At 37.5% G+C, this 14,134-nt stretch overlaps 1 protein-coding gene across 20 annotated transcripts in view; it reads right to left on the bottom strand.

The window, feature by feature from the left end:
* Nucleotides 1-14,134, bottom strand: part of SYNE1 (spectrin repeat containing nuclear envelope protein 1) — a 490,159-nt gene that overhangs the window by 356,469 nt on the left and 119,556 nt on the right. For 18 of the 20 annotated variants that reach the window (XM_058735689.1, XM_058735694.1, XM_058735678.1 and 15 more), the window contains 3 exons: nucleotides 6,651-6,671; nucleotides 6,079-6,171; nucleotides 5,007-5,185 (listed from right to left, as the gene is read on the bottom strand). In XM_058735689.1, the coding sequence (XP_058591672.1) occupies nucleotides 5,007-5,185; nucleotides 6,079-6,171; nucleotides 6,651-6,671 (293 nt within the window). The remainder of the gene's footprint in view (nucleotides 1-5,006; nucleotides 5,186-6,078; nucleotides 6,172-6,650; nucleotides 6,672-14,134) is intronic. The other 2 variants (XM_058735682.1, XM_058735688.1) reach the window with 1 other exon arrangement.

A 14,134-nucleotide genomic window follows, 5' to 3' on the forward strand; every position in this document is an offset into this window, starting at 1 on the left:
TTGAGAGAGAGACAGTGTGAGCCAGGGAGGAGCAGAGAGAGAGAGGTGGAGACACAGAATCCAAAACAGGCTCCAGGCTCTGAGCTGTCAGCACAGAGCCCGATGCGGGGCTCAAACTCACGAACCATGATATCATGACCTGAGCCAAAGTCAGATGCTTAACCAACTGAGCCACCCAGGCACCCCATATCTAGCACAATTCTAATGACAGTGATAAATATCAATGTGTTGTGCATGCACAGGTATTAACATACCAAGATAATATGGCTGAATTGTATGCAATTCATTAGAATGAACAAATGCAAATGGATGTGATCCTATCTGTAAATCAATCACACAGGAGCTTATACTCCACATGAGTCCAGACAAGTTTCCATTTACACATTGTCAAATTATTTGAACAAACTGTTTGTTTGTTCGGTTGGTTGTTTCTTGGGGGAGAGAGAGAGAGCAGGGAGGGGCAGAGAGAGAGGGAGACAGAGGATCCAAAACTAGCTCTGGGCTGTCAACACAGAGCCAGATGTGGGGCTTGATCTCACAAACCATGAGATCAAGACCTGAATTGAAGTCGGTCGCTTAACCTACTGAGCCACCCAGGCATTCCTGATCAAACTGTTTTGTAAACTCTGTTTTTGGAATTGTCTTGAGGACAATGCCCTGGTAGCAAATCTTTGTTCTTTTGTGGTGGATATGATTAATTTGAAGCCAATTGTGATAATTAAGAATCATTCCAGTTGGTAGTAATATTTTGTTGTTGAAAATAAAAGTGATAAATCACAATGAATTTTGTTTTTCTATCTGTAACTTGTCAACTATATACAAAGGCAGCTCCAAAAAGGAAGCTGCAAAGATGTCTTTAAGCAACATCCCTTAGTTAAGTCTAGAGCCTTTAAAGGTGACCAATTAATTAGGTGACATTCAATGGATAAATATCCTGGCAGTCTCTTTTTAAAACATTAGTCTCATTATAGCTGTTTCTAAATGAAGCAGAGGTAACATCTTTTTTTTTTTTTTTTTTTTTTACTATAGTCTCAAAATTTCCATGAGCTGTCAGATATATTTGGCTGGTAACACTGACTAATACACCAAGTTGATAAATGCCCTTAATTTTTTTTTAACGTTTATTTATTATTGAGAGACAGAGAGAGACAGAGCATGAGTATGGGAGGGGCAGAGAGAGGTGGAGACACAGAATCTGAAGCAGGCTCCAGGCTCAGAGCTCTCAGCACAGAGCCCGACGCGGGGCTCGAACTCACAAACCGTGAGACCATGACCTGAGCTGAAGTTGGATGTCCAACCGACTGAGCCACCCAGGCGCCCCGATAAATGCCCTTAAGTCTTATCTCTGCAAACTGAAAAGTCATTTTAAACCCTGTATTACCAATGTACATTCAGCTTGCATAAAATACACTTTCATACAAATAAATACTTTATATACGATTGACACATTGATTAATACAACAAGGTAATAAATGCTCTTAAATTTTATCTCTGCCAACTTAAGTTTCACTTGAAATCCTGTTTTACCAATGTACATTCCGTCTGCGTACAACATGCTAAAAATAGCATCACTGGATCTCATCACTGACTTCATAAATGTATATTTTCAAAACAATTTTGTAACATTTCCCTAGTTATAAAGTAACCTTGCATCTTCCCTTAGTTCTGTCAGAGTTTCCATCTCTGGGAGTATGCATATAATATTTTCAGCCAATGTCTGGCACACGGGCAGATCCCCACCCAAGTGGGACAGCGTGTTCTTGTTAGCTCTTTTTTTGTACAATTGCCTCCGGCTTCATCTTATTTTTCCATCTACATTTTCTTTTTTCACATTTTCTCATTTAAAGATGTTTTGGGGGGCACCTGGGTGGCTGAGTCAGTTAAGCATCCAACTTCAGCTCAGGTCATGATCTCACGGTTCGTGAGTTCGAGACCCATGAGTTCGAGTCTCTGTGACAGTTCAGAGCCTGGAGCCTGCTTCAGATTCTGTGTGTCCCTCTCTCTCTGCCCCTCCCTTGCTCGTGCTCTGTCTCTCTCTCTATCTCTCAGGAATAAATAAATAGTTTTAAAAAATTAAAGAATAATAACAAAAAGATGTTTTTGTTTTCACAGCCACCTCAAATTATTTCTTAACAAAACAAGGTGGTGTAAGTAATAATTAGCTAACAAATATTCATCATGTATTAGATATTTTCTGATTTTCTTCAACCTGTTTATTGTTTTAGATATTTTCAAAAAGAAATGTATAAAATATTTCCCTAAATATTACTACATTGGAATAATTTTAGAAGTTTCAGTACATTTTATTTTTCTATGATGTGTTGAACACATACACCTTTCCCCCCACATGCACACCTATAATGCGTTGTATTACATCAAAACAGTAGGTGATATTTCTAAAAAGTTTTAAGTTTGAGTCCAAACTTTTCATTTAAGAATCTCACATACAAAATCTAGGAAAACTTAGGTATGTCACTTACAGAAGTGATACAAACTTAGACTTGGACACATCACTTAAAGAAATGATGAAGTATATCCAGTTTATAGGCATTTCTGACTTCTAATATGTATTTACCTCAAGTCATTTTCAATGGATCTGGATGTACCTATCTTCATTTGTTTCATTATCTCACTAAGTTCTATCTTAAAATACCATTGTTCTTCCTAGACCTTCAAAATAAGGTATGCAAATATCAGATATGCTATAGTGTAATGCTTTCATGTCTGAGAGAGTATACAGGATAGTACATTGGTAAAAAAAAAAAAAAAAAAAAAAGAGCGAGAGAGAGAGAGAAGGATGGATTATGTTGCCTTACTAAAAGGGTTTTTTTATTTGTTTCTCACATAGTTTAAAATTTTATATGAAAACAATGAATACAGTTTTGACAATGTCTGGTGTTTCCTGGATGTTTTGCCCTTTCTTATCATCTACACTCTTCTAAGACTGATAAACATTCAGACCACAGAGTCTCACAGATTACCATTTTAAAAACATGTCATATACTGAAAGGGGTATAGATTCTAAAGTCTTTTACTCATATCTGGTTAAAAAAATACTTGAAAAATACATACTAGGATAATGTAAAAAAATAGCTTTTAGAAAAATTATCAACAATTTGGTAGGCATAATGGAATCATGGGTTCATCACAAAATTTTTATGTTAGAGAAGTCATCTCCCCAAATCTCTACACTTTATGCAGCTGTAAAATAAATGGATCTCACTGATATGTTGATGGGTGGGAAATCCTGGGATCCATAAATCTGAACATTTATACAGATAAGGAAAATACCACTTCCACTGGTGTTACAAATATGCAAGTTGCAGGAATGACTTTTAGTTATTATTAGATCCCCGCACATCTCTGGAAGCTAAAACACCATACGTAGAACAAAACCAATGCAGAAAAACTCCAACAGCATTCAATTTCAGTTTACTTCAAACAACTATAATATTAAGAGAAACCAATTTATTTTTGATTAGTTTAATGTTGTGGGAAGCAATGGGCAAGAGACTATCACATTGACATTATTACAAAGTTTTATTGCAATAGCATCATGACAAGTGTCCTAGCATGTGGTCACTTGTCTCTTCCTACCCAGCACATGTCTTCTCTCTGCCCAATTAGCTGCAGAAGAGATCAGTAATTGCCACTGTAAATGAAATGCAAACAATATACCAGCACTGTGGGCAGGTTTTTAAAATTCCATTTCTACTACAGATTCTAAAAAGCCACAAAGCTTTGCTTTCAAAAAAATTTTTGAGTACAAGTTGAATCATAAAAATATATCCCAAATTAGACAACCACCAACACACTTTAAAAGTGAAACCAAACTGTGTAAAATAGTAACACTAATTACATCTTCTCTATATTTAATTTTTATTTTTGCTCTTCAACCACTTTAAAAATAGAACTCCCTATGCTTAGTGCTTCAATATTTTATAATGATAAATGCTTGTTTAAAACTATTTTTCAGAAGTAGGGAATAAGATTCAGATTAAAATTAGGCACATAAAAAACAAAACAGAAAGAGAGTTAATTTGACATGTCATTTAGGAAAATCATACAAAAGCAGAACTTCTTTGTGAAGAAATCTTATCACTGACCACATCAGACCACAAAACTTTGGTCTGCTCAATTGAAAATGCTATTGAAATTGCTATGAAGAGATACTCCTTGAAAGTACTAATATTCTACGTAGCATTATCACATGAATGTACACATATAAATTTATCATGCCCAGAAGCAAATCCACAGTCTATAAGCTGAAGTTGACAAAGGAATCTATATTCCACATAAAAGAGGAGACCCACGGAAAAAAATTTAAAGATAAAATTGCTAGAAAGTTTTGGGAAACAACAACGAATACAATTACTTCAGAATGTGGACCTGAGTTCACATTATTATCAAATAGAACCTAACAGTCTTATGAAGAAATGATCACATTTAAACCTCTAATGTATTTGCGTAAAGATTATTTAATAGAAGCAGGACGTCCAGGGGCAACTGGGTGGCTCAGTCGATTAAGCATCTGAGTCTTGGTTTCGGACAGGTCATGCATGATCTCATGGTTTGAGCCCCATATCGGGCTCTGTGCTGACAGCACAGGGTCTGCTTGGGACTCTTTCTCTCTGTCTTCCCTCTCCACTCGCTCTCATGCTCTCTCTCTCAAAAGTAATAGACATAAAAAAAAAAAGAAATAGTCAGTCCAAACAATGACCTAAATAGATTAGCCCTCACATTATCAAAGTGTAGTTGTTAAAAAACAGTTAATTGGGCTCAATCACATGAATAATGAAGGAATTCGTTTGATGACAGCACTTTCCTAGAGTATTAATGATGTTTCTGTTGATATTTTAAATCAAGGAAAGAATGCAACAACCGGAAGTAAACCCTTCACTCAAATGTCTCTTCAAATTCTGCAATATTGGAAAGTGCACTCAGCAATAAACCGGTAACTTAAATTATTCAAGGGTTTCCAATTTAAACAAGCTCGTGGCACTTACTTGGCTACTGTGTACTGAACCCACTTTAATAAAGCCTTCTTAGCATTTCCTTGGATCTTGGTGGCCACCTTCCGCTTACTCGGGGGGCTGGCGGTCTCCGCGCTGACCATGCTGTCCACAGAGGATGTGCTGCCAGGCAGGGACTGCAGCTGCGGCAGGTTGCTGGTCAGCTCCTCAATCTGTTTGTGAATTAACGGTGGCCAAAAATATAAGGACTGTCTTGTCATTTCCTTGGATGTTTTACTTTTCCAACTGAAAGTGACTTAAACTCACACTCTTGACATCATTGACAACGCAAGCTCTTCAGGGCATGATTGACATGGTACTCTTCACGGTACTTCCCACTGCATCTAAGACTACTCTATGCACAGTCACGACTGCTAGTTACATACATGAATGCATGACTAAAACAAAACCTAATGGTTATCCAAACTCAGAGATGTACACCGCCCATTGAACCATAATGTAAACAATGAACTTTGAAGGATAATGATGAGTCAATACAGGTTCGTTAATTGTAACAAATATCACTCCGTGGAGGATGCTGGTTACAGGAGAAGCTACTCATGTGTGGAACACAAGGTATATGGTGAGAAATCTCTGTAGTTTTTGCTCACTTTGGCTGTGAACCTAAAACTGCTCTAAAAAATCAAGTCTACTTGTTTTAAAACCAACCCAATGGCTAGAAAACTTATTCTGGATGGAATGGGGAGTTAATTTCTCCCCTTACTGTCTAATAGGAGCATAAAACTGGTCCTTTCCAGAGAGCAGAAATGTTCCTAAGCTCTTTAATACACCAATATTTCATCTCCATTGTGCCCTGCTCACTTTTCAGACTGAGTACCTATGCCACAGTGTTTTAGAGGAGTTCCATATATGACATATATGACACCTTTGCAGGGAAGAGGAAATTCTTCTGCTAACAACAACAAAAGGTACATGTGAAGGTCACATTTCTTCTAACATAAGGATCAATCTCCAAGGTAGGGAAAAGGAGAGTATTATTAAAATTTCCACCGCTACCTCCATCCATGACATTATATCAACCACAAAGGGAGCTATAGTTCAATACCTGGAAATATAGAATAATGGTCCACATCAATCCGAGAACTATTGATGGCCGGCCATCTGCTATATCGGTGGAGTTAATGTTGACTAGTTTAATCTGTTCAAAAAGAAAAACTCTACTTGTAACATACCAGAAGATTATAGACCACCTAATTATGCAATAATTAGCACTTTATTAGACATCAGTACAATTTGGTCATGCCTATGTAATGGTACACAAGAGTAAGTAGGGTGAGCCATCGAAACAGACAAGCACATGGTTTCAGTGGAAATCTCAGGAGCATTCATTAGGTGCACACAAGAAAAACGACTATGGAGTGAATATCAAAAATTTCTTTAAAGTTGAAAACATATGACATCATGCAAGGAATTACCAACAAAATACCAGACAGGAAAAAAAAAAAAAAGGTGGGGGTTATTTTTTACATCCAGAAGTTGACTGGAACTTAAAAGAAACTGTGATCAGTAGTTTAAAAAAATGCACTTACTTTGAAATTTGTTACCAAATAGCATGAAATTTATGTTCTCTTTCACCTATAAAAGCCAGGAGTTAAAAATTCTAAAATTTGTACTAACCGGTGATCCTCTGTACATGGACTGACATGGAAAAAAAAAAGGAAGAAGATGATATACATACATACAGAATTTTTAAAAATCAGAGTTATTTGCTCAAAGGGAATAAAAATGTAGATAGCAAATTTAGAGCATGATTGGGAATATATTTTAAAGATACAGGAAAGCCAAGAAATAATAAAGTAGAAGAGACTGTTAGGGTTCAGTTCCTTACTTTTCGGCACTGGTACCCGTAAAGCGTTCAGGATAGATGTTAACCTGTTTACAGTTATCCACAATTATTTATTTCAATACTTTCCCAACTATTAAAAATGTTATTTCCTAAATCTCAGCAAAATGAACTGTACGGTAAAGTCTGTCTCAGCCAATCTCGGTAGAACACAATTAACAACTGCTCATTGTCCTTTCCATAATCCCTAAACAAATTAGAAAAAAAAATAATAAAGTACTTCTTAGATTTCTAGCTCAATAATTCTTAGACCAGATTTAATAATAAAGTTCAGAAGTTTGTAAATGGTTTACTTTAAAAAAATTATCAGATGCAAAAATACTTTAATTAGTTTAAATGTACTAGTTATGTATCAGAGGACTAGCACGATGCTAGCACGAAAACCACTGTAAATCACTTGAAATATACCTAAGGGATTTTGTCTCGGGGGTAAAATTCATTCATCAGGTTTGAAGACACACAAAAAAATTGAGAACGTGCATAAATTGCAAACTTATGTGTCTACTTCTTTTAAACCTAGCACAGCATAGGACATATAATACATGTTTGTGGAAAATAAAGGACATCACATTTTTTAATTTTGTGACAGAACCCTATTGCAATGTCCATAATCATTTTGATTACTCTTGTCTACAGCTACTCTAGAATTTTCTCCACCTCCATTTTAGTATCCACAGGGCACAGATATATAATACATGCTAATAACCATAAGGTTAACGTATTCCATAAAGGGCAGATTATTTCTCTTTCTTTATATACCACTCTTTTTAAAAATGGTAAGTTGAATTTCTTACCTCAATCCAGCTCCAATTGTACCATGAACTTAACATATTGTACTTACGATAGAACCTAAAGATAACTCACTCAACTTCTAAAGAAAAAAAAGGTTTTCTTGTACCATGAACTTAACATATTCTACTTACGATAGAACCTAAAGATAACTCACTCAACTTCTAAAGAAAAAAAAGGTTTTCTTGTACCATGAACTTAACATATTCTACTTACGATAGAACCTAAAGATAACTCACTCAACTTCTAAAGAAAAAAAGGTTTTCAGGGGCGCCTGGGTGGCTCAGTGTGTTAGGCAGCCAACCTCAGCTCACAGGTCATGATCTCATGGTTCATGGGTCAAGCCCCACATTGGGCTCTGTGCTGACAGCTCAGTGCCTGGAGCCTGCTTTAGATTCTGTGCCTCCCTCTATCTCTACCCATCTCCCCCACTTGTGCTCTTTCTTTGCCTCTCAAAAATAAATAAATGTTAAAAAACAATAATAATAAAAGAAAAACGTTTTCAATAATTATTTTCTCTCTTAAAAACTGTATGTTCCATAATGGGCTTGTGGAGCACAGGTTTTTTGTTCATGTTTGTTTGCTTGTTTGTTTGTTTTCCTTCGCTTCCCTTCCCCTGCAAAATCCTACTGAACTTAACCTATTAAATTCTTAATAGCACAGGAGAGTGGGATGGACAATAGAGAGATACCTGAAGAGACTAAAGAATTCCTAGAAACCAGAAAGAGAATGAAATCACAATGATGGACCTCACCTTCAGCCTGTTGGCCCAGAGGCTGCGAGAATGCTGCCCAAGAATCTGCTTTAACAAAACTTCTAGGTTTTGTTGATTCTGATGTACGTCAGTGTTTGAGAATCCCATACTAGACAATGGCACTTGGCCCATGTAATCTCAAGAAGTTTGATTTTGCAAGCCAGAGGCCCATGTGGACTGAATTTGTGTTCCCCCCAAATTCACATGTTGAGGCCCTAAACCCCAATGTGACTGCATTTAGAGACAGGGCCTTAAGGAGGTAATTAAGGTTAAATGAAGCAGTAAGAGTGGGCCCTAATCCAATAGGGCTGGTGTCCTTATGAGAAGAGCAGAAGACACTAGAGCTCTTTCCACACCCAGAGAGAGAAAAAAGCCATGTGAGGACACAGTGAATAAGTGTCTATCTGTCAGCAGAAAGAAATGAAGAGACCAACTCTGCTGGTACCTTGATCTTAAGCCTCTAGCCCCCAAAACTGTGAAAAAATAAATTTCTGTTACTTAAGCCATCCACTCTCTGGTAGTGCAATGGTAGCCATAGTATACTGAGACAAGGCCCACAGATGTTTCCAAAAAAATATTCAAAGTATTCAGGAATAAATTTCAAAAAAAAATTTCAGTTGAAACTCCAGATTACTAGTGTTTCTGGATATACTGGAAAACCTAACAAATAGATGCATTGACATTTTATGCTAGTTGCCTTCTACAGTGTGGTGGGGGGTGAGCCATTCTAATCAGTGATGCAGGTAGCCAACTACCCAAATCACTTAATAAATAACAAATAAATAATTAAACTTCAATAAAAACCCAGATCACTGACTTTTCTTTTTCAGTTGGAAAATCTGGGATCACTGTGCTTGATTTCACTGACGCAACTACAGTTCAAACTGAATGTTGGCTTCCATCTTGCAGACAGGGCACAGCGCTGCTGGGTTCTCCTGTTTCCATAGGCAACCTCTAACTCGCTTCGTCTTTTACATCACCTATCCAACTTCATAGGAATTGGAATTCATGTTGCTTGTCTGCACTCAGGGAAGTTTTGGGAAAGATGGTCCGTGGTTGGCTCCTTGTGGTACTGTTCAGGACCCACCTGACACCTCATTGGAGAAAGAATCTTGGGGAAATGGTGTTGGATCTATTCATTAGAGTCACAGTTACCTGGTCCCTATCAGGTACTAAAGTAGGCTTTTTTCAAATGCCCTGTAAACAAATGGAAAATAAACACAATGGTAGAGTTTTCTCCAGGAAAACTTGAGGAGTGCCCTCATTATTCCTTAAATCAAGAAGGACTAGACTAACATTCTATTATTTAAAGAAAAAAAAAATCTAAACAGAGGCCAAGGTAAGTCCAAAGGTCAAAGACAAATGCCTGAAAATACATTTGAAATGCAAGTTCTTAAATTATAAAAATAAATAAATAAATAAATAAATAAATAAATAAATAAATAAATGAATAGTAAGAAAGTGGGCATCAAAGAGCCTTAAAAAAACTCATTCCTGCTCACAGTCAATTTTTTATTACTTAGGGTTGTTCTGTGAAAATGATCTTGTGTAAAACAAGTGTCCTGCGAAAAGAAGGTTCTTTGGTCCTCTTTGCAAACAGTGCCTTTACAGTCCTTAAATTTTCTCCAAGGCATTAATAAGGGGGAATTTTGTTTTTATAGTCACAAAGAATACCTCAGAATAAAGCATGACACTATTGTTATATAGGTAAAATGGGAGACTGAATAACATGGAAAACTATAAATATCTTGTTCAGCTTTCTATAAAAAAGTCATAGAGGAAGCTGAAGGAAGAGAAACACCCCATTAATAGTGATATTAGAGTGATCTGGAAACAATGAGTAATATTCTGTAAGAAGCTAATATTGCTAGGGCGCCTGGGTGGCTCAGTCAGTTACGCATCCAATTTCAGCTCAGGTCATGATCTCGCGGTTCATGGGTTTGAGCCCTGTGTCGGGCTCTGTGCTGACAGCTCAGAACCTGGAGCCTGCTTCGGATTCTGTGTCTCCCTCTCTCTCTCTGCCCCTCCCTACTTGCACTTTGTCACTCTCTCTCTCTTTCAAAAATAAATAAACATTAAATAAAAAAGACCTAATATTGTTTTTCTCTGCCATCTTAACGTCCAGAATCTCTCTTCAGCATGGGAGTTTGCACAACTGACCAGACTTTATATTGTTTCATCTCACTACCACCTGACCAAAATACAAATTATTCACTGAATAGAATCAAGTATTTTTGTATTTTTCAGAATATTTCTGTCATACAGAAAGTATTCAAATATGCATTCATGCAGTAAATAAATTAATTTAGTGCATACAGACTTAGAAGGAAATAGTTGAATCATTCTATTTCCCAGGAGTATCTGGATATCTATTTATAAACCTGTTTTTGGCATTTCCAAACACAGACACCTGAGTTCCCACAAGTTAGGAAAAGGCTAAATCTAAAAGGGTTCTTGCAACCCGTTTGGAAGAAACTATGGCAATACCTAAGAAAGCTACATATACACTTACTTTTTGACCCAGCAATCACACTTGAAAATACACTTCCAATAATAGGAAAGTACTATGCATGGTCATTAATTGCATCGTTTTGGTTTCAAAATACTAGAAACAACCCAAATTCCCATTCATAAGAGAGTAGTTGAATAAACTCTGGCACCTCCAGCTATTAGAATACGATGCAGCTGTGAACATGAGTGAGGAAAATCTCCATGAACTGATTTGAATGATTTCCAGGATATAGTGTTACATGAAAAACCAGAGCGCAAGAGTGTTTTGTAAGATGTTACCCTTCACGTAAAAAAAAAAGATGGTGTATGAAAATACATCTGCCCATTGGTGCAAAAGAAATGTAGGCAGAATAAATCAGAAGCTACAGAGCTTGGTTACCTAAGAGGAGATAGGGAATGGAAGGAAGGGTAATGAGAATGTAACAGTAGAGATAAAGAGGGGGTGCCTTCTCTAAGTGTAACTTTTACTCTTAGAATCATGGTAATGTCTAGTTCCCCAGATAAAAAATAATAATAAAGTCAACTAGGATGTGTGTACAGGGCAGGAGGGAGTGTTATTTCAAACCGAATATGATTTGATGACCTAAATTTATTACAAATGCATAATATCATCACACTAAAGGGAACGAAGAAGAACAGAAGTAACCTAAGTGAATTTTGAAAACAGTCCTTTGACTGAATGCTGTAATACTAAAGACAAAAAGAACTCTACACCACACTGTTCTCCAGTTAATAAATCCGTTTCTCACAGGGGTGTGGTGAGCAATTATTAAACTATTTCATGTCTGTACTAGGACTGAAAAACAGGTGAATGCATTGTAGATGAAAATCAGGTTTCTTATTTTCAGAGAAAACAGAAATAAATAAGCATCGAAGGCTGCAACTGACCTTGTGGTTTTAGACTGGAATCAGAAGTATCCATTTAAACTAATGGTTTACACACACACACAGGAGAAAGAGAGAGAGAGAGAGAGAAAGAGAGAAAGACAGATGTATGTGTATACCTGGGTTAGTAGACATTGATATTTTCTAGATCTGCCTGTTGAGAGAACCTAAGGGCAATGAAACTTCAGTAGCAAGTTTCAGTGCACACCTAGCATGCAAATGCCACTCACTAATAAAAGGAAAAAAGGCTGCTTAGGGAAGTGGTTGCTTCCAGAACTGGGGCAGGGAAAATATAAAGTAAATATGGAAACTCTGTAGTTTCAGAAAATAAGGAAATGCTTAAAAAAGGATGAAGCCATATCAAAAGAGTATGGCAGCAGCATGAAGGAACTCTTAAAGGCCAAAGCTGGAACAATTTGAGAATAATAATAATAACAATAATACAATATATGAATTTGGGCAGAGTGACATAATTCAGCCTACACCAGAGATCAACACGAAACCATCTTGCACAACTAGAAAACTGATTAGAGGATTAACACAACAGTCTGCACAGAACTCACCAGGTACACGGCGTGGGGAGGTAAACCAGCCTACACCACAGATCAACACGAACTGTCTTGCATGCCTAGAAAACTGATTAGAGGATTAACACAACAATCTGCACAACCTGAACCACAGAACTCAGCAGGTACACAGCATGGGGGGTAGGACCAGGGGAGGTGAACTTGACACAAGGGCAGAGAGGTATTTTTGCTTGTGAAGAGAAGAAGACAGGGCGAGAGTACGGGAAAGCATTCCCCTTCCCCCAGAAAGCAGCTGGAGAGAAAACAAAGAGTACGCAAGGGACTGAACAAAAAGGGGAAAAAAGAGAAAGTAAAGCATTTAAATTCCATTAAGACTTTATAAACAGGGGGAGCACAGAGTATGAAACTCCACAGCTCAACACCTGACAGTGTTCTGATGGGAAGGGCGAATTTCCAGGAGCAGAGAGAGAGGTACGAGGGGTCCATGGGCCACACAGGGAGACACGGTTCCCCTGCTGGGAGGACATTTGGTAGAGGATATGTGGCCACTCCACAGGCAAAGGTCCCAGTGAACCCTGGAGAACAACCACATTCACTGGTGTTAGAACAAGGATGTTAAGGGGGAAGCCTGGTGCTAGTTGTATGTTGTATTTTCCATAATCCCTAAAACGCTGCCAGTACATGATCGTGTGAACTTTTTCTGGGGCAGGCTGGAACTCAGCCGCAGTCTCTGGACATCAGCAGCAGCATAGTTCTGCGAATGTTCCAGGGGGTGGGCGGGCACCCAGCCATTGCTCAGCGAGACCCCCCCCCCAGAGGGTCAGAACAGGTCAAAGTTGTAGTCCCGCAGAAGTGAGGGGTTGGGAAACACAGCCACATCTGAGATAAAACTCAGGAGGGAGGTGCCGCCTGGCAGCCTGACACCTTGGTCACAGACAGTATAAAAGAGGGGAGAGAACAGAAGCCAAAGGCAAAGGAGGGGGGCTTGATTGCCAGTAAGGGAGCGCACAGAGTTCTGATGCTAAAAACTGGCTAGCCAGGTGAAGCCATTTTCACTCCTACCACGCATGGGCATACATGACTACATGTGCCACAACAATCCACCCCAGTAAGCTAAGCAGCACCATCCAGTGGAGAACGGAGCCATTACACTAAGCCCCACCCAACTGGGCCAACTTCTCTCATCAGGAACAAAAGTCTCTCCACCTGCTTAGCTTATGGACTATAAAGTGCTTCATAGTTTGACTTCTAGGGGAAACCAATGTAATTTCAATCGTATTTCAGTCTGTTCACTGGCCCATCTATCCAAGTTTTTTCTTTTCTTTTCTTATTCTTGAATACAGAAAGAGAAAAAATTATTTTTATTTTCCATTTTTATTAAAAATATTTTTCCTTAATTTTTTTCTACTTTTTTACTTTTTTGTAAATTTTTCAAATTCTATTTTGCTTCGTCATTTCATTTTGTTCTATTTTATTGTATTCGTTTTTTTCAAATTTTCAAGCATTTTATTCTTTTTTTCCTTTCTTTTTTTATCTCCTTTTTTTTCTTTTCTTATCTTTCCAACTTTACTATACTACATCAAGCTCCTTTCAAAAAGACCAAAACACACCTAGGATCTAGCATCCTTTATTTTATTTTTTGTGTTGTTTTTAATTTTTTTCATTTTATTTTCTTAACTCATTAATTTCTTCCTTCAAAATGATAAAAATGAAGGAATTCACCCTAAAATAAGGAAAAAGAAGAAATAACAGCCAGAAACTTAACACAGATATAAGCAACATGTCTGAACCA

Source organism: Neofelis nebulosa, chromosome 6 (assembly GCF_028018385.1).
Source record: "Neofelis nebulosa isolate mNeoNeb1 chromosome 6, mNeoNeb1.pri, whole genome shotgun sequence".
Taxonomy (NCBI): Eukaryota; Metazoa; Chordata; class Mammalia; order Carnivora; family Felidae; genus Neofelis; species Neofelis nebulosa.